Source organism: Salmo salar, chromosome ssa06, assembly GCF_905237065.1.
Source record: "Salmo salar chromosome ssa06, Ssal_v3.1, whole genome shotgun sequence".
In the NCBI taxonomy this organism is placed as follows: domain Eukaryota; kingdom Metazoa; phylum Chordata; class Actinopteri; order Salmoniformes; family Salmonidae; genus Salmo; species Salmo salar.
Window position 1 is genome coordinate 52,593,335 of NC_059447.1, and position 24,649 is coordinate 52,617,983.

At 43.2% G+C, this 24,649-nt stretch overlaps 1 protein-coding gene across 1 annotated transcript in view; it reads right to left on the minus strand.

Moving 5' to 3' along the window:
• Positions 1-10,006, minus strand: part of LOC106607556 (prolyl endopeptidase) — a 63,743-nt gene extending 53,737 nt beyond the window's left edge. The window contains exons 1-5 of the mRNA XM_014204595.2: positions 9,810-10,006; positions 9,242-9,316; positions 8,717-8,850; positions 7,465-7,595; positions 438-647 (exon numbers count right to left, since the gene is read on the minus strand). Of these exons, the coding sequence (XP_014060070.1) occupies positions 438-647; positions 7,465-7,595; positions 8,717-8,850; positions 9,242-9,316; positions 9,810-9,935 (676 nt within the window). The 5' untranslated portion in view covers positions 9,936-10,006. The remainder of the gene's footprint in view (positions 1-437; positions 648-7,464; positions 7,596-8,716; positions 8,851-9,241; positions 9,317-9,809) is intronic.
• Between the last annotated feature and the right edge of the window lie 14,643 nt (positions 10,007-24,649).

Below are 24,649 nucleotides of genomic sequence, written 5' to 3' on the forward strand. Positions count from 1 at the left end.
ATACAAGTGGTCTGCGATTGTAAGGCCAGTTGGGTGTACTGACAAACGTTGGAGGCGACTTATGGTAGAGAAATGAACATTCAAGTCTCTGGCAACAGCTTGGGTGGACATTCCTGCAGTCAGCATACCAATCGCATGCTCCCACATTTTAGTGGCCTTTTATTGTCCCAACACAAGGTGTTGTGTAATGAGCATGCTGTTTAATCAGCTTCTTGATATGCCACGCCTCTCAGGTGGATGGATTACCTTGGCAAAGGATAAATGTTTACTAACTGAAATGTAAACTCATTTGTGCATAACATTTTAGAGAAATTAGCTTTGTGCGTATTGAACACTTCTGGGATCTTTTATTTCAAGTCAAGATACATGGGACCCACACTTTACATGTTGCGTTTATATTTTTGTTCAGTGTGTGTCTACTTAGCCAGGATGCTCACCATCGCTCTTGCCCTCCTGCATGGGGTAAGAGTTGTAGAAGAGGCCCTTGCCGTCATGGGTCCAGGACATGCAGCTGAACTTAACCCTCTCTAGTTTGTCCTTGAGGGCCACAGCCCCCTCCACCTGCAAGAAGTGCATCTCCACCCAGTCCGAGCCGCTGGCGCTGGTACCATACGCCAGGTATTCGCCATCCTCCGAGAACGCATAGCCTGAGGATTGACAGAACCTGATTTAAAGCCTTTATTTAACCAAGTAAGACTTTTATAGTGAAGACATAACAGGAGATGGCGGAGAGCAGGGGCACAATGAGTTAACCTATGCCAAGATTCCCCGACTTGTGGTCCACGACCAAAATTTGGCCGACAGGTGAAGTTCTCTCGAAAATACAGTACCTGTCAGAAGTTTGGGCACACCTACTCATTACAGGGTTTCTTTACTTCTACAATGTAGAATAATAGTGAAGATATCAACACTATGAAACAACATATGGAATCATGTAGTAAACAAAAAGTGTTAAATCAAAATATCTATATATTTTTTTATAATCTTCAAAGTAGCCACCCTTTGCCTTGATGTCAGCTTTGCAGACTCTTGACACGCTCAACCAGCTTCATGAGTTAGTCACCTGGAACGCATTTCAATTAACAGTGTGCCTTGTTAAAAATACATTTGTGGAATTTCTTTCCTTCTTAATGTGTTTGAGCCAAATCAGTTGTGTTGTGACAAGGTAGGGTAGTATACAGAAGATAGCCCTATTTGGTAAAAGACCAAGTCCAAATTTAGGCAAGAACAGCTCAAATAAGCAAAGAGAAACGACAGTCAATCATTACTTTAAAACAATAAAGGTCAGTCAATCTGGAAAATTAAGAACTTTGAAAGTTTCTTCAAGTGCAGTCGCAAAAACCATCAAGCGCTATGATGAAACGGGCTCTCATGAGGACTGTCACAGGAAAGGAAGACAGAGTTACCTCTCATTAGAGTTACCAGCCTCAGAAATCGCAGCCCAAATATTTGCTTCACAGAGTTCAAGTAACTGACAACATCAACTGTTCAGAGGAGACTGCATGAAATCAGGCCTTCATGGTCGAATTGCTGCAAAGAAACCACTACTAAAGGACACCACCAATAAAAAGAAGAGAGTTGCTTGGGCCAAGAAACATGAGCAATGGACATTAGACTGGTGGAAACATGTCCTTTTGTCTGATGAGTCCAAATTTGATTTTAGGTTCCAACCACCATGTCTTTCTGAGACGCAGAATAGGTGAACGGATGATCTCTGCATGTGTGGTCCCACCGTGAAGCATGGAGGTGGTGGTGTGATGGTGTGTGGGTGCTTTGCTGGTGGAACTGTCAGTGATTTATTTAGAATTCAAGGCACACTTAACCAGCATTAACTGCATCGATACGTTATCCCATCTGGTTTGCGCTTATCATTTGTTTTTCAACAACAGGACAATGACCAAACACACCTCCAGGCTGTAAGGGCTATTTGACCAAGAAGGAGAGTGATGAAGTGCTGCATCAGATGACCTGGCCTCCACAAAAATCACCTGAACTCAACCCAATTGAGATGGTTTGGGATGAGTTGGACCGCAGAGAAGAAAAAGCAGCCAACAAACAGTTGGAAAAGCATTCCAGGTGAAGCTGGTTGAGAAAATGCCAAGAGTGTGCTAAGCTGTCATCAAGGCAAAGAGTGGCTATTTTTAAGAAACTTAAATGTAAAATATTTATTTATTTATTTATTATTACTACATGATTCTGTGTGTTATTTCATAGTTGATGTCTTCACTGTTATTCTACAATGTAAAAAATTGTGTTATAAAAAAAAAAAAAAAAAAAAAAACCTGGAATGAGTAGGTGTCCAAACTTTTGACTGGTACTATATCTCACACACACACACCAGTCGGGAAGTATTTAGACCCTTGGCTTTTTCTACATTTTGTTACATTATAGCCTTATTATAAAATGAATTAAATGTTTCTCGTCACACTCGACACAATACCCCATAATGGCAAAGTGAACAGGTTTAGATATTATTGCAAATGTATTAAAATAAAAAAAACAGAAATAACACCCTTTGCTATGAGCCTCAAAATTGAGCTCAGATGCATCCTGTTTCCATTGATCATCCTTGACATGTTTCTACAACTTGGAGTCCACCTTTCTTTTCACACCTGTCTATTTAAAAAGGTCCCAAATTTGACAGTGCATCTCAGAGCAAAAACCAAGCCATGAGGTTGAAGGAATTGTCTGAAAAGCTCAGAGACAGGATTGTGTTGAGGCACAGATCTGGGGAAGGGTACAACAAAAATTATTCTGCAGCATTGAAGGTCCCCAAGAACACAGTGGCCAGCATCATTCTTAAATTGAAGAAGTTTGGAACCAACAAGACCTCAGGGAGGTGACCAAGAACCTGATGGTCACTGACAGAGCTCCAGAGTTCCTCTGTGGAGGTGGGAGAACCTTCCAGAAGGACAACCATCTCTGCAGCACTCCCCCAATCAGGCCTTTATGTTAGAGTGTCCAGACGGAAAACACTCAGTAAAAGCCACAACAGCCCGCTTGGAGATTGCCAAAAGGTATCCGACCATGAGAAACAAGATTCTCTGGTCTGACGAAAGCAAGATTGAACTCTTTGGCCTGAATGCCAAGCGTCACGTCTGGAGGAAACCTGGCACCATCCCTACAGTGAAGCATGGGTGGCAGCATCATGCTGTGGGGATGTTTTTCAGCGGAAGGGACTGGGAGACTAGTCAGGATCGAGGGAAAGATGACCGGAGCAAAGTACAGATAGAACCTTCATGAAAACCTGCACGAGAAGTTTCACCTTCGAACAGGACAACAACCCTACGCATACAGTCAAGACAACATAGGAGTGGCTTTGGGACAAGTCTATGAATGTCCTTGAGTGGCCCAGCCAGAACCCAGACTTGAACCGATCGAACATCTCTGGATAGACCTGAAAATGGCTGTGCAGCAACGCTTCCTATCCAACCTGACAGAGCTTGAGAGGATCTTCAGAGACAAATGGGAGAAACTCCCCAAATACAGGTGTGCCTAGCTTGCAGCATCATACCAAAGAATACTCAAGGTTGTGATCACTGCCAAAGGTGCTTCAACAAAGTACTAGTATGCATCCTACCTTTGAAGCATCTCTCTGAGTAGGCCATCTATCCCTTTTCAATTATTCCTGTGCCATCCACATTTGTGCATAGCCTATATTGGTCAAGTTAACAGGTTGTTTGCTAGCTAGCTACCAAACCAACAATTAGCAGGCCATGAGCAGCCAAAAACTGACAATTATATGGTTTCTGGAATTATACAAAATGAGCACTAAAATGCGGTAGAAAGGGTAAAAGGTAGCACCATGACTGTCACGGTGCTCCGTTATTCCTCTATGGCACTCCGAGGCTGCATGACTGCGACGCCTAGTCAGACTGGCCTGGGCTCTTGGTTCTAACAGGCTAAATGAAAAGACAGCGTAAGCACTTTTCTCAAGAAGCAAGCTGCTCCAACAATTAAACAAACATAACAGAAGATCAGTGTGCACACCCCAGCTGTATGTAACATTTAGATGCATTCTGTGCTGAGGCAAAGATTTTAAATGACAGACACCCCGTCCCCCCCAAAACTTTTTTTCCCCCTTCTGATTTACACAATTAACTTGGATGGCCTATTTTGAGATCAAAATTGAGAATATCGCTTAAGAGACGAGTTTGCATCCCTGTACAGCTCCTTCAGAAAGTATTCATACCCCTTGACGTATTCTACATTATGTGTTATTGCCTGAATTCAAAATGTATTCCCCACCCATCTACAGTCATGGCCAAAAGTTGAGAATGACACAAATATTAATTTCCACAAAGTTTGCTGCTTCAGTGTCTTTAGATATTTTGGTCAGATGTTACTATGGAATACTGAAGTATAATTACAAGCATTTCATAAGTGTCAAAGGCTTTTATTGACAATTACATGAAGTTGATGCAAAGAGTCAATATTTGCAGTGTTGACCCTTCTTTTTCCAAGACCTCTGTAATCCGCCCTGGCATGCTGTCAATTAACTTCTGGGCCACATCCTGACTGATGGCAGCCCATTCTTGCATAATCAATGCTTGGAGTTTGTCAGATTGGGGGTTTTTGTTTGTCCAGCCGCCTCGAGGATTGACCACAAGTTCTCAAAGGGATTAAGGTCTGGGGAGTTTCCTGGCCATGGACCCAAAATATTTATGTTTTGTTCCCCGAGCCACTTAGGTATCACTTTTGCCTTATGGCAAGGTGCTCCATCATGCTGGAAAAGGCATTGTTCGTCACCAAACTGTTCCTGGATGGTTGGGAGAAGTTGCTCTCAGGGGGTGTGTTGGTACCATTCTTTATTCATGGCTGTGTTCTTAGGCAAAATTGTGAGTGAGCCCACTCCCTTGGCTGAGAAGCACCCCCACACATGAATGGTCTCAGGATGCTTTACTGTTGGCATGACACAGGACTAATGGTAGCGCTCACCTTGTCTTCTCCGGACAAGCTTTTTTCCCCAGATGCCCCAAACAATCGGAAAGGGGATTCAGAGATAATGACTTTACCTCAGTCCTCAGCAGTCTAATCCCTGTACCTTTTGCAGAATATCAGTCTGTCCATGATGTTTTTCCTGGAGAGAAGTGGCTTCTTTGCTGCCCTTCTTGACACCAGGCCATCCTCAAAAAGTCTTTGCCTCACTGTGCGTGCAGATGCAATCACACCTGCCTGCTGCCATTCCTGAGCAAGCTCTGTATTGGTGGTGCTCAGATTCCGCAGCTGAATCAACTTTAGGAGACGGTCGTGGCGCTTGTTGGACTTTCTTGGGCGCCCTGAAGCCTTCTTCACAACAATTGAACCGCTCTCCTTGAAGTTCTTGATGATCCAATAAATGGTTGATTTAGGTGCAATCTTACTGGCAGCAATATCCTTGCCTGTGAAGCCCTTTTTGTGCAAAGCAATGATGACGGCACGTGTTTCCTTGCAGGTAACCATGGTTGACAGAGGAAGAACAATGATTCCAAGCACCATTCTCCTTTTGAAACTTCCAGTCGGTTATTCGAACTCCATCAGCATGACAGAGTGATCTCCAGCCTTGTCCTCATCAACACTCACACCTGTATTAACGAGAGAATCACTGACATGCTGTCAGCTGGTCCTTTTGTGGTAGGGCTGAAATGCAGTGGAAATGTTTTTGGGGATTCAGTTCATTTGCATGGCAAAGAGGGACTTTGCAATTAATTGCAATTCATCTGATCACTCTTCATAACATTCTGGAGTATATGCAAATTGCCATCATACAAACTGAGGCAGCAGACTTTGAAAATGAATATTTGTGTCATTCTCAAAACTTTTGGGCACGACGGCACACACAATACCACATAATGACGAAGTGAAAACACTTTTTTTCTCCAAATGTCACAAATGTATAAAATGAAATACAGAAATCTAATTTAAGTAAGTATTCACACCCCCGAGTCAATATTTTGTATAAGAAACTTTGGCAGTGATTATAGCTGTTCGGCTATCATTTTTTAGCCCAAGAGACTTCCACACCTGTATTGTGCAACATTTGCCCATTATTATTTTCAAAATACTTAAAGCTCTGTCAAATTGGTTGTTGATCATTGCTAGACAACTATTTTCAGGTCATGCCATAGATTTCAGTAGATTTAAGTCAGAATTTTAACTCGGCCACTCAGGAACATTCACGGTCTTGTGGTAAGCAACTCCAGTGTAGATTTGGCCTTGTGTTTTAGGTTATTGTCCTGCTGAAAGGTGAATACATCTCCCACTGTCTGGTGAAAAGCAGACAACCAGGTTTTCCTTTAGGATTTTGCCTGTGCTTAGCTCCATTCTGAAAAACCCCCTAGTCCTTAATGATTACAAGCATACCCATAACATGACGCAGCTACCACAATGCTTGAAAATAGAGGATGGAGAGTGGTACTCAGTAACGTGTTGTATTGGATTTTCCCCAAACATAACACTTTGCATTCAGGACAAAAAGTTAATTTCTTGACCACATATTTTGCAGTATTACTTTCAGTGCCTTGTTGTAAACAGGATGAGTGCTTTGGAATATGTTTTATTCTGTACAGGCTTTCTTTTCACTGTCAATTAGGTTAGTATTGTGGAGCAACTACAATGTTGTTGATCCATCTTCAGTTTTATCCAATAACAGCCATTAAACTCTCTTTTAAAGTCACCATTGGCCAAACTGAAATCCCTGAGCAGTTTCCTTCCTCCCTGGCAACTGAGTTAGGAAGGACGCCTGTATCTTTGTATTGACTGGGTGTATTGATACATCATCCAAAGTGTAATTAATATGTCACCATACTCAAAGGGATATTCAATATCTATTTTTTTTCCTTTTTACACACACATCTACCAGTAGGTGTTCTTTATGAGGCATTGGAAAACCTCCCTTGTCTATGTGGTTGAATCTGTGTTTGAAATTCACTGCTCAAATGAGGGACCTTACATAATTTAGTGTGTTGGGTACAGAGATGAGGTAGTGATTCAAAAAATTGTTTAAACACTATTACTGCACAAAGACTGAGTCCATGCAACTTGTTGACTTTAGGCAAGTTTTACTCCTGAAGTTATATAAGCTGTCCATAACAAAAGGGGTTGAATACTTATTGATTCAAGACATTTCAGCTTTTCATTTTTAATTAACTTGTAAAAATGGCCAAAAACATAATTCCACATTGAAATGATGGGGTATTGTGTGTTGGCCAGTGACAAATCTCAAATGAATCATTTTAAATTCAGGCTGTAGCACAACAAAATGTGGAAAAAGTCAAGGGGTGTGAATACTTTCTGAATACGCATCATATAGCCTTGCATGTCCGGCTAGACAACATAGTATTCAGTCAGCGACACACATTGATTGTTAATAGAGAATATATCATGAAGACAACGGCCATCTGTGTAGTATTGTCAATAAAGAAAATATTCTACACAAATGTGTTTTAAATATTAATATTGTTTGTACACATTTTAGTCCCCCACCTTGTAAAGCAACAGTCCCGTCCTCAGAGAAAGTGTTTGGATCCAGAAAGACTGTGGGCTCTGCCTCCAGGCTCTCCTGAACATACATCACACTCTGGTTCTGGAGACCCGTGTTGTAGAAGTGGAAATACCTGTAGAGGGGGCCAGGAATGTGAGCCAGACATCAATGGAACCGCACTACCCAGTATTCCAAGAGACAAGTCCCCCTGAGCCACTCAGTGCGTTTTCTCACAGTTTTGAGCTACAGTTCGAATCAGAGATCGCCTATTTGTTATTTTGTATTATTTACATTTTAGTCTGGTTGGTTTCACATTGACAAAATGTCAAACAACCTAAAATTTCTAAACAAAACCACGCGTCTATGCATGTCTTTTGTTAAATCTATTTATGATTATCATGAAGCATCACTTGTGTCCCAATCTTCATATTACTTTCGCTTTGATCTTCCAACATGCAGCAGGAAACAGAAATAGATGCTCTAACTCCGACGTGAATAGGCTAAATTCAAAAGCCTATAACCCCTCGTCTCCCCTAATCTACATAGGATGCTCCCATAAATGTGCTGCTACTCACAGAATGTTTCAGAGATCTCAAGTTATGATGCTGTGTGCATTTCATCAAATGCTCACAGTCAAACAACCAATAATAGTGCTCGACTCTGGTTATTTTTCTTTCTCACCTGCAGCGAACTGCACCAGGGTTCGAATTGAATCGGACCACTACTACCCTTCATTATTTTTCTTAACGAAAAACGTTTTGAAGCAGAATAATTTTTCTATTTGACAAATGCAGCTAGGTCCCTCCGCCATTTGATAGTTTGCTTCTGATGGGTTCCTAGTGAATAAACCTCTGGAGCTGTCCAATAAGAAATGCTCATTTTTATTTTCTGTTGCAGAACATTTAAGACATTTTCTGTTACATGCCCTAATGAACATGACCCTGTGTTTTAGGGTGCAGCAAAGCTCCTCAAAACTCCCACACCTTGACCTAGCCAGCAGACCCGACCTGCTTGCTTACAGCTGCACTAGGGTCGGAATGACTGCTGTGGACATTTTTTCCAGAAAACTAACAGTCATTCAATATTCTCAGTGTAACGGTTGGGATAATGTGACAACTTTCTCATCCCACTTTCCGAGCCATATCCGCAGTTTCTTAATTTACAAAGGATGGCTGTCTGACCCTAGTGTAGCTGTAAGCAAGTGGGTCAGATGTGCTCGCTAACCTTGACCCAACCCCAGCATACTCCTCTCACCTGCTCCCCCTCTTGAAGGGACAGCTGTATTTGGGGTAGTCGTAGAGCTCCGTCATGCGCTCCTTGAACAGGTCCCGCACCTCACAGCGCTCCAAGTAGGGCAGTGTCAGCTGGTTCTGAGCATTGACAAAAGCCTGGGAAGAAACAAGACATATCAACATCAATGCAATGACCACTAATTCACAGGTGGTGGTGCTGGTTGCAACCTTACCTACTATGTCAGTAGCCTATGTCAATACTGGTTGGACATTTTAGGTAGATGTGCTGAGTTGGTGACTCAAATTTAATTTCCATTTTTTTCCCCCCCTGGATTGTGGGGAGGAGTTGGCAGTGGCACAATCTACAGTGACCAACTCAGCTAACTTTATTATACCTTGACAAAAGTAATAACATACAAATTAATGTGAATTTCATCAGATGTAAAAATATTGACCCCGACTAATGACTCCCTGACCGAAACCAACTGGTAACGTTGCGATTACATTCCTTCAACTAGTGTTGAATGAATGGCAAATGGGCGTTTACCTGCGTCTTTTCGCTGTCTGGGTCTTCCAGCCAACTGTACGGGTCTGGAATCTTATTGCCATGGTAGTCATCCACCTGTGAGAAATAACATGCAGGTGAAATCCATAATGTGCGGCAGCAGTCACCAAACAACTTTGATCATTCATCATTTGTTGCTGGATGTATTGCGATAACATGACAGCGCTAAGGTTAGCTTGCTTGCTAACTAGCCAGCCTATGAAAAAGCTTTGCTAGCAGCTAGCTAACATGAGACAAAGCCAACAAAAGGCGAACGAAGCCTAGCTAGCTGGCTGGCTGACTCATTCATTCATTCGAGGTTGGGTTATCCATGCCGGTAACATTATGCTAACAGTTAGCTAACTAATGTTCTATTGTTAACTCGCGAACTCGGTTCATAGCTAGCAATGAGCATGTGTTCAAACGCCAAGTTATTTTAGTAGCCTCAAACTATCCAAATAAACAAAGAGCGCTAGCTAGTTAGCCTAGTACCGGTACATGGCAAGCTAGCAAGTGGCTAGCTCCTCCCCATTCACTTGGAAGCGACATGACAAGCTAGCCTGTTACTTACAACTGCCTCGTCACGGTAAGCATTTGGGTACTGGAAAGACATTTTAGAAGTGACTGTTCTTGAATTCCGTAATAAGAAAAGTTGTGTCAAAGACTTAAATAATTGTTTGGATATGACTTTCTGCATCCGTCCAAATATCAACTTCTTCTTAAAATGTCTTACTCTTCTTCAAGGATTTATTGACAGACTACATCCGAAAAGGTGTATTGCCGCCACCTATTGGGTGGGGTAAAAACGAAAATACTTTAACAAAAATATATACAAAATAATAATAATATAACAACAACAAAAAATTATAATAATTTCCACATATTATCCTCAAAAAACGAAACAAATGTCAATGTACTCCTTCACTTAGTCAAATGTGCTCAGATCCCTACACAGGCTCTGGGGCCTGAGAGGGGGAAGCATCTTCAAATCAAATTAAGTCAAACTTTATTTGCCTCATGCGCCGAATACAACAAGTGTAGACTTCACCATGAAATGCTTACTTTACAAACCCTTAACCAACAGAGCAGTTCAAGAAGAAGAACATATTTACCAAGTAGGATAAAATAAAAATTAATAATAAAAAGTAACACAATAAGAATAACAATAACGAGGCTATATACAGGGGGCACCGGTACCGAGTCAGTGTGCAGGGGTACAGGCTAGTTGAGGTAATCTGTACATGTAGGTGAGGGCGAAGTGACTATGCATAGGTGGGGGGGTCAATGTAAATTGTTGGCGATTTTTATGAATTGTTCAGCAGTCTGATGGCTTGGGGGTAGAAGCTGTTGAGGAGCCTTTTGGTCCTAGACTTGGCGCTCCGGTACCGCTTGCCGTGCGGTAGCAGAGAAAACAGTCTATAACTTGGGTGACTGGAGTCTGACAATTTTATGGGCTTTCCTCTGACACCGCCTATTATATAGGTCCTAGATGGCAGGAAGCTTGGCCCCAGTAATGTCCTGGGCGATTCGCACTACCCTCTGTAGCACCTTACCAGGCGAGGAGTTGCGGTGATGCAATCGGTCATCATGCTCTCGATGGTGCAGCTGTAGAACCTTTTTAGGATCTGGGGGCCCATGCCAAATCTTTTCAGTCTCTTGTGAGGGAAAAGGTTGTTGTGCTCTCTTCACGACTGTCTTGGTATGTTTGGACCATATTAGTTTGTTGGTGATGTGGACACCAAGGAACTTGAAACTCTCGACTCGCTTCACTACAGCTCCGTCGATGTTAATGGGGGCCTGTTCGGCCCGCCTTTTCCTGTAGTCCACGATCAGCTCCTTTGTCTTGCTCACATTGAGGGAGAGGTTGTTGTCCTGGCACCATAGTGCCAGTTCTCTGACCTCCTCCCTATTGGCTGTCTCATTGTTGTCGGTGATCAGGCCTACCACTGTTGTGTCGTCAGCAAACTTAATGATGGTGTTGGAGTCGTGTTTGGCCATGCAGTCGTGGATGAACAGGGAATACAGGAGGGGATTAAGTACACACCCCTGAGGGGCCCCAGTGTTCAGGATCAGCGTGGCAGACGTGTTGTTGCCTAATCTTACAACCTGGGGGCGGCCCGTCAGGAAGTCCAGGATCCAGTTGCAGGGGGAGGTGTTTAGTCCCAGAGTCATTAGTTTAGTGATGAGCTTCGTGGGCACTATGGTGTTGAACACTGGTCTGTAGTCGATGAACAGCATTTTCACATAAGTGTTCCTTTTTTCCAGGTGAGAAAGGGCGGTGTGGAGTGCCATTGAGATTACGTCATCTGTGGATCTGTTGGGGCGGTATGCAAATTGGAGTGGGTCTAGGGTGTCCGGGAGGATGCTGTTGATGTGAGCCATGACCAGCCTTTCAATGCACTTCATGGCTACTGATGTGAGTGCCACGGGGCGGTAATCATTTAGGCAGGTTACCTTCGCTTCCTTGGGCACAGGGACTAAGGTGGTCTGCTTGAAACATGTAGGTATTACAGACTCGGTCAGGGAGAGGTTGAAAATGTCAGTGAAGACACTTGACAGTTGGTCCGCGCATGCTTTGAGTACACGTCCTGGTAATCTGTCAGGCTCAGCGGCTTTGTGAATGTTGACCTGTTTAAAGGTTTTGTTCACATCGGCTACCGAGAGCATTATCACACTGTCATCCAGAACAGCTGGTGCTCTCGTGCGTGCTTCAGTGTTGCTTGCCTCGAAGCGAGCATAAAAGGCTTTTAGCTCGTCTGGTTGGCTCGCGTCACTGGTCAACTCGCTTCTGGGTTTCCCTTTGTAGTCCGTAATAGTTTTCAAGCCCTGCCACATTCAACGAGCATCACTGGTACTTCCTGCTTTAGTTTTTGCTTGTAGGCAGGAATCATGAGGATAGAATTGTGGTCAGATTTGCCAAATGGAGGACGGAGGAGAGCTTTGTATGCATCTCTGTCTGTGGAGTAAATGTGGTCTAGGATGTTTTTTCCCCTGTTGCACATGTGAAATGCTGGTAAAAATGAGGTAAAACGGATTTAAGTAATAAGCAAGACACCCCCAATAAAGGAGTGCTTCTGCAGGTGGAGACCACAGACACATGCACATTTATGGCCTGCTGGAGGTCATTTTGCAGGGCTCTGGCAGTGCTCCTCCTGCAACCTCCTTGCACAAAGGCGGAGGTAGCGGTCCTGCTGCTGGGTTGTTGCCCTCCTACGGCCTCCTCCACGTCTCCTGATGTACTGGCCTGTCTCCTGGTAGCGCCTCCATGCTCTGGACACTACGTTGACAGACACAGCAAACCTTCTTGCCACAGCTCGCATTGATGTGCCATCCTGGATGAGCAGCACTACCTGAGCCACTTGTGTGGGTTGTAGACTCCGTCTCATGCTACCACTAGAGTGAAAGCACCGCCAGCATTCAAAAGTGACCAAAACATCAGCCAGGAAGCATAGGAACTGAGAAGTGGTCTGTGGTCCCCACCTGCAGAAGCACTCCTTTATTGGGGGTGTCTTGCTAATTGCCTATCATTTCCACCTGTTGTCTATTCCATTTGCACAACAGCATGTGAAATTTATTGTCAATCAGTGTTGCTTCCTAAGTGGACAGTTTGATTTCACAGAAGTATGATTGATTTGGAGTTACATTGTGTTGTTTAAGTGTTCCCTTTATTTTTTTGAGCAGTGTATATATTTGTAGTAATGACAATTACAACAATACTGAATGAACAATTAACACTTTTATTTTAACTTAATATAATACATATATAAAATCAATTTAGTCTCAAATAAATAATGAAACATGCTCAATTTGGTTTAAATAATGCAAAAACACAGTGTTGGAGAAGAAAGTAAAAGTGCAATATGTGCCATGTAAAAAAGCTAACGTTTAAGTTCCTTGCTCAGAACATATGAAAGCTGGTGGTTCAATATTCCCAGTTCTTCAATATTCCCAGTTCAGAACTTTTAGGTTGTAGTTATTATAGGAATTATGACGCGTCGACTATTTCTCTCTATACCATTTGTATTTCATATACCTTTGATTATTGATGTTCTAATAGGCACTTTAGTATTGCCAGCCTAATCTCAGGAGTTGACAGGCTTGAAGTCATAAACAGCGCTGTGATCAAGAGCTGTTGGCTCAGAGCTGTTGGCAAACGCAGTAAAGTTTGAATGAATACTTACGAGCCTGCTGCTGCCTACCACCGCTCAGTCAGACTGCTCTATCAAATATCAAATCATAGACTTAATTATAATATAATACACACAGAAATACGAACCTTTGGTCATTAATATGGTCATATCTGGAAACGAACATTTCGAAAACAAAACGTTTATTCTTTCAGTGAAATACGGAACCGTTTCGTATTTTATCGAACAGGTGGCAACCCTAAATCTAAATATTGCTGTTACATTGCACAACCTTCAATGTTCTGTCATAATTATGTAAAATTCTGGCAAATTAGTTCGCAACGAGCCAGGCGGCCCAAACTGTTGAATATACCCTGACTCTGCGTGCAATGAATGCAATGAAGAGAAGTGACACAATTTCCCTAGTTAATATTGCCTGCTAACATGAATTTCTTTTAACTAAATATGCTGGTTTAAAAATATATACTTCTGTGTATTGATTTATAAGAAATTCATTTATGTTTATGGTTAGGTACATTCGTGCAACGATTGTGCTTTTTTTCGCGAAGACACTTTTGTTAAATCATCCCCCATTTGGCGAAGTAGGCTGTGATTCAATGATAAATTAACAGACACCGCATTGATTATATGCAACGCAGGACAAGCTAGTTAACCTAGTAATATCATCAACCATGTGTAGTCAACTAGTGATTATGTGAAGATTGATTGTTTTTTATAAGATAAGTTTAATGCTAGCTAGCAACTTACTTTGGCTCCTTGCTGCACTCGCGTAACAGGTGGTCAGCCTGCCACGCAGTTTCCTCGTGGAATGCAATGTAATCGGCCATAATCGGCATCCAAAAATACCGATTACCGATTGTCATGAAAACTTGAAATTGGCCCTAATTAATCGGCCATGCCGATTATTCGGTCAACCTCTGGTAGATAGTGTGGTCCACAGCTTACTCTACCTCAGGCGAGCAATACCTCGAGACTTCTTTAATATTAGACATCGCGCACCAGCTGTTATTGACAAAAAACACACACCCCCACCCCTTGTCTTACCAGAGGTAGCGTCTCTGTTCTGCCGGTGCATGGAAAATCCCGCCAGTTTTATATTGTCCGTTTCTTCGTTCAGCCACGTCTCGGTGAAACATAAGATGTTACAGTTATTAATGTCTCATTGGTAGGATAATCTTAATAGTAGGTCATCAATTTTATTTTCTAACGATTGCACGTTAGCAAGGAGAATGGAAGGCATTGGGAGTTTACTCGCTCGCCTCCGGCTTCTCAGAGGGATCCCGATCTGCGTCCCCTTTTCCGGCGTCTTTTCTTCACACAAAGGCGTGGATCTGGGCCTGTTCCAGTGAAAGCAGGATATCCTTCTCGTGGGACTCGTTAAAGGAAAAAGTTTCTTCCAGTCCGCGGTGAGTAATCACTTTTCTGATGTCCAGAAGTTCTTTTCGGTCATAAGAGACGGTAGCAGCAACATTATGTACACAAAAAGTAAAAAAATAAGTTAAACAAAACGCCAAAAAATAACAAAATTGCACAATTGGTTGGGAGAATGTAAAACGTCAGCCATGTTCTTCGACGCCATCTTTGTATTGCCTGCAATGTTTCAGCTGTGAAATCCTGGAGATACAATAACCTTTTTGCCACTTTCACAATGATGTCCAGTTTCTTCAATTTTTTTGATAGTTTGTCTTGTACAATTAATCACCTGCGCAATAAATGCTACAAAATTGACCTTCTTCAGGATTAGTATTTTAGGATCTCTCCACTGACTGACATCCACAGACTGTTGGGCATCATCCACTACCATAGCTTCATCATCTCTACTCGCTGCTTCAACAATTTTCACTGCCTCTGCATAGGAGACCTTCTCGACAGCCTCGATCCTTCCTACTTTGACCACCTTCACCCTAACAGGACACTCAGGAAAATCTGGAATGTGATTCCCATCACAATTGCAGCCCCATTCATCCTCAAACTCGTCAACAATGATATTCCATTTGCAAACACTTGACACGTGGCCAAATGTTTCACATTTATGACATTGAAGTGGCTTTTGTACATAAGCTCACTCCGCATATCTCATATATCTCAGCTTTACATGGGTCGGGAGAACTTCTTCAGCAAATATCAATAATACAGAAAGGCTTTCCTCCTCCTTTCTATTCCCAGTGAGGGTTAAGTGACGTGAATGAACTATTCCTGGCATGCTCATCTTAAACCATGAAGCCTCAATATCCATCGAGACGCCAGATATGACACCTTTTATTGGTGCCCTACTCGGATAATAGCATTCCACTTCATGTGTCGATAATTTGTACATCCACAGTTCCTTCTCCTTTTGTTCTTTTGAGACACATGAAATCAACATCATAGCACTCCTGGTCACTCTGACTCCACTTATCCCAATGCATCATTCGCCATCTTTGTGACCGCAAAACATCCTTGCTCATGAATCGCACTCCAACAAGGATTGGAGTTATTATTGTACCGAGGCTTATGTTGATTTAAAACTTTAGCCCTTTTAGCTCCATTCTTAGATGTTACAGTATTCCACTCATTTCATCTACCTTCACTCGCACCAACAGAATCAAGCATTGCTTCTGCTTTCGTCATTGCACTCCCAATCGAATTGTTGAAGCGCCCACCTTCTTAAAATATCTATTGGCTCATCGCAAACAACTGAAAGGTGCATACACCACCGCCTACTGTACTGGAGCATGAGGCCTCCCTGCTAATCAATTTCTCTTATCTAGCCCTGTGTTTTTCCACATTCTATTCTGGAGTGTGAATTCATTACATTTTGTGACACAAAAAGGGAAAAGAAAAGGACAGGGAAAAGGCCCTACCAACTAACCCTACACCAATTAAAAAACCTCACCACTATTCCACTACTTGGCCCTATCTGATCCTACACCAGGCTGAAATCCTGGGGGGACGGGACGATATCATTCAACACACCTTGTAACTCTTTTGCCGTAAAATCTTGTACACCCAAGTGCTTCTCTGCAGCTGTGACCAGAACATCTATTTTCTGTGATTTACATTCCATTTCAGCAGTACAGTTTATAACCATGTCTATGATAGCTAATAAACCAACCTTACTGAAACACATGTTATTCCTATCCCTCTCTATTGGCCTCGGCCTACTCACAGGGAGCCTCTCAGGATCCCTCGCCATGGACCTATTTTCTTCTACTACTCTCTTCACTGCCTCAGCATACGGCACCTTCTGTACTACTGTGATCCTGGCAACCTCAACCTGCCTTTCTCAGACACTCCTGATCTCCAGCACCATGGCTACCCCTACAGTTAACACACACAACTCTTTCTACCGATAGGGTACTACACAATACTTTGTCTCATGCCCTCCCAAACATCAACTTGAATTTTGAAGCCACTGACTGTACGGGCAAAGAAACTCTGTGGTATGGGTCTAAGCTCCAGCCTTGTTTAGCTGGACACAATCACTTCCAAGACAACCTCCAGAGTCTTGAGAGCGCTGTCTATTGGTCGATTTCTGGATGGAAGAGTGGGTTTTGGCAGGCTAAATTTCAATCTATAATGATTTGAGGCTATATATTTACATGCAAGAGTTGAAAGTAAACACAAGATCCTAACTCATTCTGAAAGCACTAATGTCATAGCAATTACTTACAGTGAGCTTCAAAAGTGTTTTGGCTCTGTACTCCAGCACTTTGGATTTTAAATGATAAAATGACTATGAGGTTAAAGTGCAGACTTAATTTTAAATTCAGAGTATTAAAATCCATGTCAGGTGACAAGTTTAGAAGTGAAAGCACTTTTTGTCCATACAGCAGCTATAACATGTAGTGTCCTTTTCTTAGATAAAATCATTCTTTATATCCCAAAAAGTCAGTTTAGTTGGCGCCATCGATTTGAGTAATCCACTCGTTCAACTTGCAGAGAAAGGAATCTACCCCTAAACTTTGTTTCAACAAGTCAAAATACATTTCTATTTACTCCTCAGATACCGTAAAATGTAATCAAACGATAATATTTATTTTGGAAAGAAGTATGTTCAATAGGAAACCGATTTTAGCAGGTGCGTAATGTCTTCATGGCGCACGCAAACACACATTTTCAAGATTGTGTCCTTCTACTAAAACTTGTATTGCTTATTCGTTTTTGAAGTTAAAGGCCTGAAACCTTGAACATAGACTGCTGACACCCTGTGGAAGCCATAGGAATTGCATCCCGGGAGCTAATTTTCAATATGACTTTTCTCTTGCAATTCTAAGAGGATGGTCTCTCAAAATAAAAATTCAGGTTGGTTTTTCTTTAGATTTTCTCCTACCATATCTATTGTGTTAAATTCTCCTACATTATTTTAACATTTCTACAAACGTCAAAGTGTTTTCTTTCCAATGGTACCAATTATATGCATATCCTGGCTTCAGGGCCTGAGCTACAGGCAGTTTACTTTGGGCACGTCATTCAGACAGGAAGTGGAGAAAAAAGGGGCCTAGCCCTAAATAGGCCTTTTGAGCAAACATTGTTTATGAAAGAGGTAGGCTTTTGGCACAAGCACATTGGCTATCGCCGGCAAGTGAGCTGCACATCATTGGGTGAGTCAATGAAACTAGGACTATAATTTCCTCCTCATATTGTACAGTACAGGCCTATAATATTGATTGGTTCAAGACAAGGTCGTTTTTATTGATCTCAGATTCTCAGTTTGTCAGTGTCAAAGCAGCCTGTCATTTCGATCGTTTGTATGGTATTTACTAAAGATTCTGGCAGTCTCCAGTCATGTAAAGTGACATAGAATTGCATGAAATGCATTTATAAAAGGCCATATTTCTCCCAGACCGTAGGCTACAAAACAATGGTACTCTTGTGTGTAACTTCTGCTCTATGCCACTATGCAAATACAATGATATGCATGCAATGCTTTATTATAATGTTTTTTTTATTTTATATATCATGCGTTCCGGTACCTCAGAGCTCCCAAGGTCACCCCCCCTCTAGCGCTCACTTTTTAGTCCTGCCCCTCCCGATTTACAAATTAAGCACCAAGCACAGGTAGCACAGACTTTACCTAACCACCATATATATATATATATATACTAAAATATCCACACAAGCCATTAGCCAGCGAAACATATATGAGTTAAAAGATTATTAATATTAGGCTATATTATGAAGCTATTATTTAAGAGCATTGAAGATAAATCACAATCAATTAAAAAAAAATCATTGATCACTGAGCTAGCTAACTAGCAGATTGTCGCGTTCTGACCATAGAAAGCTTTTATTTTCTATGAATGGTGTAGGTCAGGGCGTGACAGGGGGTTTTGTCTAGTTTATTTATTTCTATGTTGGTTCTAGTTTCTTTTTTCTATGTTGGGGGTTTTGTCTAGTTTCTGTATTTCTATGTGGGGTTCTAGTTTCTGTATTTCTATGTTTTGTTTGTTGTTTTTTTGGGATGATAACAGTCCAGAGCTTCCGGCGACAGTTCCCAGTCCGGAGCTTCCAGCGATAGTTCCCAGTCCGGAACCTCCTGAGACGTCCTACAGTCCGAAACCTCCTGAGACGTCCTACAGTCCGGAACCTCCTGAGACGGCCCACAGTCCGGAACCTCCTGAGACGGCCCACAGTCCGGAACCTCCTGAGACGGCCCACAGTCCGGAACCTCCTGAGATGGCCCACAGTCCGGAACCTCCTGAGACGGCCCACAGTCCGGAACCTCCTGAGACGGCCCACAGTCCGAAGCCTCCTGAGACGGCCCACAGACGGAGCCTCCTGAGACGGCCCACAGTCCGGAGCCTCCTGAGACGGCCCACAGTCCGGAGCCTCCTGAGACGGCCCACAGTCCGGAGCCTCCTGAGACGGCCCACAGTCCGGAACCTCCTGAGACGGCCCACAGTCCGGAACCTCCTGAGACGGCCCACAGTCCGGAACCTCCTGAGACGGCCCACAGTCCGGAACCTCCTGAGACGGCCCACAGTCCGGAGCCTCCTGAGACGGCCCACAGCCCGGAGCCTCCTGAGACGGCCCACAGTCCGGAACCTCCTGAGACGGCCCACAGTCCGGAGCCTCCTGAGACGGCCCACAGCCCGGAGCCTCCTGAGACGGCCCACAGCCCGGAGTTTTCAGCGACGTCGCCCAGTCCGGAGTCTTCAGCGACGTCCCCCAGTCCGGAGTCTTCAGCGACGGTCTGCAGTCCGGAGTCTCCAGCGGCGGTCTGCAGTCCAGAGTCTCCAGCGGCGGTCTGCAGTCCAGAGTCTCCAGCGGCGTTCTGCAGTCCAGAGCCTCCGGCGATGAACCATGGTCCGGTGACACGAAAGCGGAGGGATCAGCTGGCGGAGCGGGGGCTATGCCCTGAACCGGAGCCACCTCCTATGCTGGGGGATAAGCAGGATGAGAGGGTTCTTCGTCCCACACCAGAACCGCCTCCGATGCAGGAGGATCCGCAGGATGAGAAGGTTCTTCATCCTGCACCAGAGCCGCCACCGACATTAGACACACACCCTAACCCTCCCTGTTTTTTATTTGTTGTTTAGGGTTTTGCGTTCGGAGTCCGCACCTTTGGGGGGGGTACTGTCACGTTCTGACCATAGAAAGTTTTTATTTTCTATGGTAGAGTAGGTCAGGGCGTGACAGGTTTTTTTTGTCTAGTTTATTTATTTCTATGTTGGTTCTAGTTTCTTTTTTCTATGTTGGGGGTTTTGTCTAGTTTATTTATTTCTATGTTGGTTCTAGTTTATTTTTTCTATGTTGGGGGTTTTGTCTAGTTTCTGTATTTCTATGTGGGGTTCTAGTTTCTGTATTTCTATGTTGTTGTTTTTTTGGGATGATCTCCAATTAGAGGCAGCTGGTCATCGTTGTCTCTAATTGGGGATCATATTTAAGTTGTTGGTTTTCCCACTAGGTTTTGTGGGAGATTATTTTGAGTAAGTGTATGTTGCACCTCTTCGTCACGGTTTGTCGTTTTGTTCATTAGTTTATTTTTATGTCTTGCATAGTTTCACAGTTATAATAAAATGTGGAACGATACACACGCTGAGCTTTGGTCCCATTCTTCAGACAGCCGTGACACAGATTTACATTAATCATCTACATCAATATCTTTAGGAGGCACTGTAACTAACTTGCTTACAATTTGTGATGAGTGTTTGTTGTTGCAGAAATAAATAGACCTATGCATAAACAAAAGGGGGGGTGGCTTTTGTTCATTTTGAGCACCTGCCCCCTGAAAGGTCTGTGCACAGCCCTGACACACACACACACACACACACACACACACACACACACACACACACACACACACACACACACACACACACACACACACACACACACAATGATAAAGACACCCACTGTCTGATACTCCAGTGTCCTCCTGTGCCGTCCCTCCCCTCCTCCAGCTCTCCCCTCCCCCTGTCCAGTCAGAGGTTATCAGTGTCATCAGAGAAACTCCATCCCTCATCCTCCCTTCTTTCCTGCTCCAGTCTTATTTTCCCTTCCTCTTCCTCCCTCTATCCTCTTCATCCATCGACTGGTGTGGTGTGTTGGTGTTTGTGTGTGTGCGTGTGTGTCTGTGTTTGAATAATAGTATTTGTATCATGCAAATGATTTGCTTTATACAACTTTGATTTTTTTGTTATTTAACTGCGACACCTGTAAGAACGTGACTTTGATTCATTATTCAGAGATGGTAATAAGACACAGATACAGATTTAATTACATACTGGCGTTGGTGCCAGTGACGTACTGGGCCGTACGTACTACCCTCTGTAGCGCCTTGCAGAACCATTAAATGGCAGAACCAGTGTCATCATCCCGTTGCTTCTAAAAGTAGTTGTTTGAGGGATCTCAAGCCGACAAACAATAACAACAGTGCTGTAATGAATACTCAGGGAGAAAAAGGTGTAGATTCACTCGCAGAGTGCGGCAGATGTTTATTAAGCCTTCGCAGAAGGCAGGAATCGTAATCACAGGCATCTAATGGTCAAACACAGGTAGGTAGTCAAAAACAAACAATACCTCACAACCATACAAACAATAACAACTGAACTAAATAGAGAGCTGATGAGACCAGGTGAGAAACCAACACAGGTGAAATCAATGAACAAAAATGAAAGACAGGGCTACGTTCCAGAACACAAAGAAACAGGGCTACGTTCAAGAACACAAAGAAAAAGAACTCAAGGTTGACTAAGAAAAGAAAAGCAGAACCTTGCTGGTGCTTTTACAAAAGAGACAAAAGAAATACCACAATTTCTTGCCGTTTTCCCTCCATTCAGGTGTTATTATTTCAGGACAGACTAATAGTGTCTGTCTTCACTGTCCTGTGTGATGTCTCGGTCCATCAAAGAAACGTGTCCCCCTCAGATGTAGGCCTACACTCACTGACAACAGGATGTCATTGAAGAGCCTGCCAAGGAAATTACAGTGCCCAAGGAAAAGGACTCGCCATGACTGGTGTGCAAATTGCAGGAAGTGTAAAGTGTGTTGTCATCATCTGTGTATGTTTGTCTCATTTTAGCCTCAATTTGAGTGATTGCTGATCTCATTGGTGCGAATGAGATATACTGACTGAGAATAATTAGATATAGGTGAAATACACAGGCATGTTGGATAATGATATGACCTAAATGTTGCTGAAAGCATCTTACACCACTCTGGGCATGAGGAATTTAGAGTGTTATTGTTTTGTGTTGACTTCACCTATTATTTTTCAGCACTACATTTTTATAGCACACAGTATTAATTTCAGACGTACATTTTTCTCAGAAGAAAGAAAGGATTAGTGCTTTCCACTCTTCCTGAGATGAGGGGAAGTTTGTCATTGTTAGAATTGAGCGTGCTGAAAGGGGTAAGAGGGTAAGAGGGGCACTCGGGTTACTTACAGTCTTACGCCATACCCACTGAAGGAGGTGAGCAGAAAAGGGACAGTATTATAGTAAACAAAACTTCACAACTACACAGGTGAAAGATTTCCTTTGAAAGGTTATCTTCTCTCGTGTTTATGGGTACTGCTTGTGAGGTCACACACATGCATGCACTCACAAACAGTACAGGTAAGGTAAGTGGAAAGAAGGAATGATGTCAGTTTGGAGAATTATCTTTTATCTTTGGTTTGAAAGACAGACAGAGAGAAAGAGAATGTACTGACTACGTCATAAACTCAGCAAAAAAAGAAACATCCTCTCACTGTCAACTGCGTTTATTTTCAGCAAACTTAACATGTGTACATATTTGTATGAACATAACAAGATTCAAAAACTGAGACATACACTAACAAGTTCCACAGACATGTGACAAACAGAAATGGAATAATGTGTCCCTGAACAAAGGGTGGGGTCAAAATCAAAAGTAACAGTCAGTATCTGGTGTGGCCACCAGCTGCATTAAGTACTGCAGTGCATCTCCTCCTCATGGACTGCACCAGATTTACCAGTTCTTGCTGTGAGATGTTACCCCACTCTTCCACCAAGGCACCTGCAAGTTCCTGGACATTTCTGGGGGCAATGGCCCTAGCCCTCACCCTCCGATTCAACAGGTCAGAGATGTGCTCAATGGGATTGAGATCCGGACTCTTCGCTGGCCATGGCAGAACACTGACATTCCTGTCTTGCAGGAAATCACGCACAGAACGAGCAGTATGGCTGGTGGCATTGTCATGCTGGAGGATCATGTCAGGATGAGCCTGCAGGAAGGGTACCACATGAGGGAGGAGGCTGTCTTCCCTGTAACGCACAGCGTTGAGATTGCCTGCAATGACAACAAACTCAGTCCGATGATGCTGTGACACACTGCCCCAGACCATGACGGACCCTGCACCTCCAAATCGATCCCGCTCCAGAGTATAGGCCTCAGTGTAATGCTCATTCCTTCAATGATAAACGCGAATCCGACCATCACCCCTGGTGAGAGAAAACCGTGACTCGTCAGTGAAGAGCACTTTTTGCCAGTCCTGTCTGGTCCAGCAACGGTGGGTTTGTGCCCATAGGCGACGTTGTTGCCAGTGATGTCTGGTGATGACCTGCCTTACAACTAGCCTACAAGCCCTCAGTCCAGCCTCTCAGCCTATTGCGGACAGTCTGAGCACTGATGGAGGGATTGTGCGTTCCTGGTGTATCTCGGGCAGTTGTTGTTGCCATCCTGTACCTGTCCTGCAGGTGTGATGTTCGGATGTACCGATTCTGTGCAGTTGTTGTTACACGTGGTCTGCCACTGCGAGGGCGATCTGCTGTCCATCCTGTCTCCCTGTAGCGCTGTCTTAGGTATCTCACAGTATTGACGTTGCAATTTATTGCCCTGGCCACATCTGCAGTCCTCATGCCTACGGCACGTTCACACAGATGAGCAGGGACCCTGGGCATCTTTCTTTTGGTGTTTTTCAGAGTCAGTAGAAAGGCCTCTTTAGTGTCCTAAGTTTTCATAACTGTGACCTTAATTGCCTACTGTCTGTAAGCTGTTAGTGTCTTAACGACCGTTCCACAGGTGCATGTTCATTCATTTTTTATGGTTTATTGAACGAGCATGGGAACCAGTGTTTAAACCCTTTACAATGAAAATCTGTGAAGTTATTTGGATTTTTACAAGTTATCTTTGAAAGACAGGGTCCTGAAAAAGTGACGTTTCTTTTTTTGCTGAGTTTATGTACTGTTTGTGACTGACCGGGGTTCAAATCTCCTGCTTGCCACAATACTGTGTTAGCTATCTGAGTTAAAGCTCAGGCATTAGCTTGGAGAGCCAATGCGAGTTATCAGGTTTCAGACAAGGTTACTTACCATCTACGTTTCTCCTGAGCTAGCTATACTATGTCTTTTTAGTTGAAAAATGTATTTAATGTCTTTAAACAAATTTTGCTCACTGGTTGCCCTTCATAAGCGTGGTTCTGAACCACTTCCATTACATGTCACATGCAGTGCCTTCAGAAAGTATTCATACCCCTTGACTTACAGCCTGAATTAGTTGTGAGTCTTTCTTGGTGTAAGGACCAATGCTGGAGCTGAGAAGCAGGTACGGGGAGTCAACATTTAATACGGAACAGACAGGGAACAAAACAGGAACAGTAGTCTTCCCTGTGGCTCAGTTGGTAGAGCATGGTGTGTGCAACGCCAGGGTTGTGGGTTCGATTCCCATGGGGGGCCAGTACAATTTATAATTTTTTTTAAATGCATGAAATGAAATGTATGCATTCACTACTGTAAGTTGCTCTGGATAAGAGCATCTGCTAAATTACTAAAACGTAAATGTAAAATGTGTCAGCACATGTATACAAAGACAATTAATG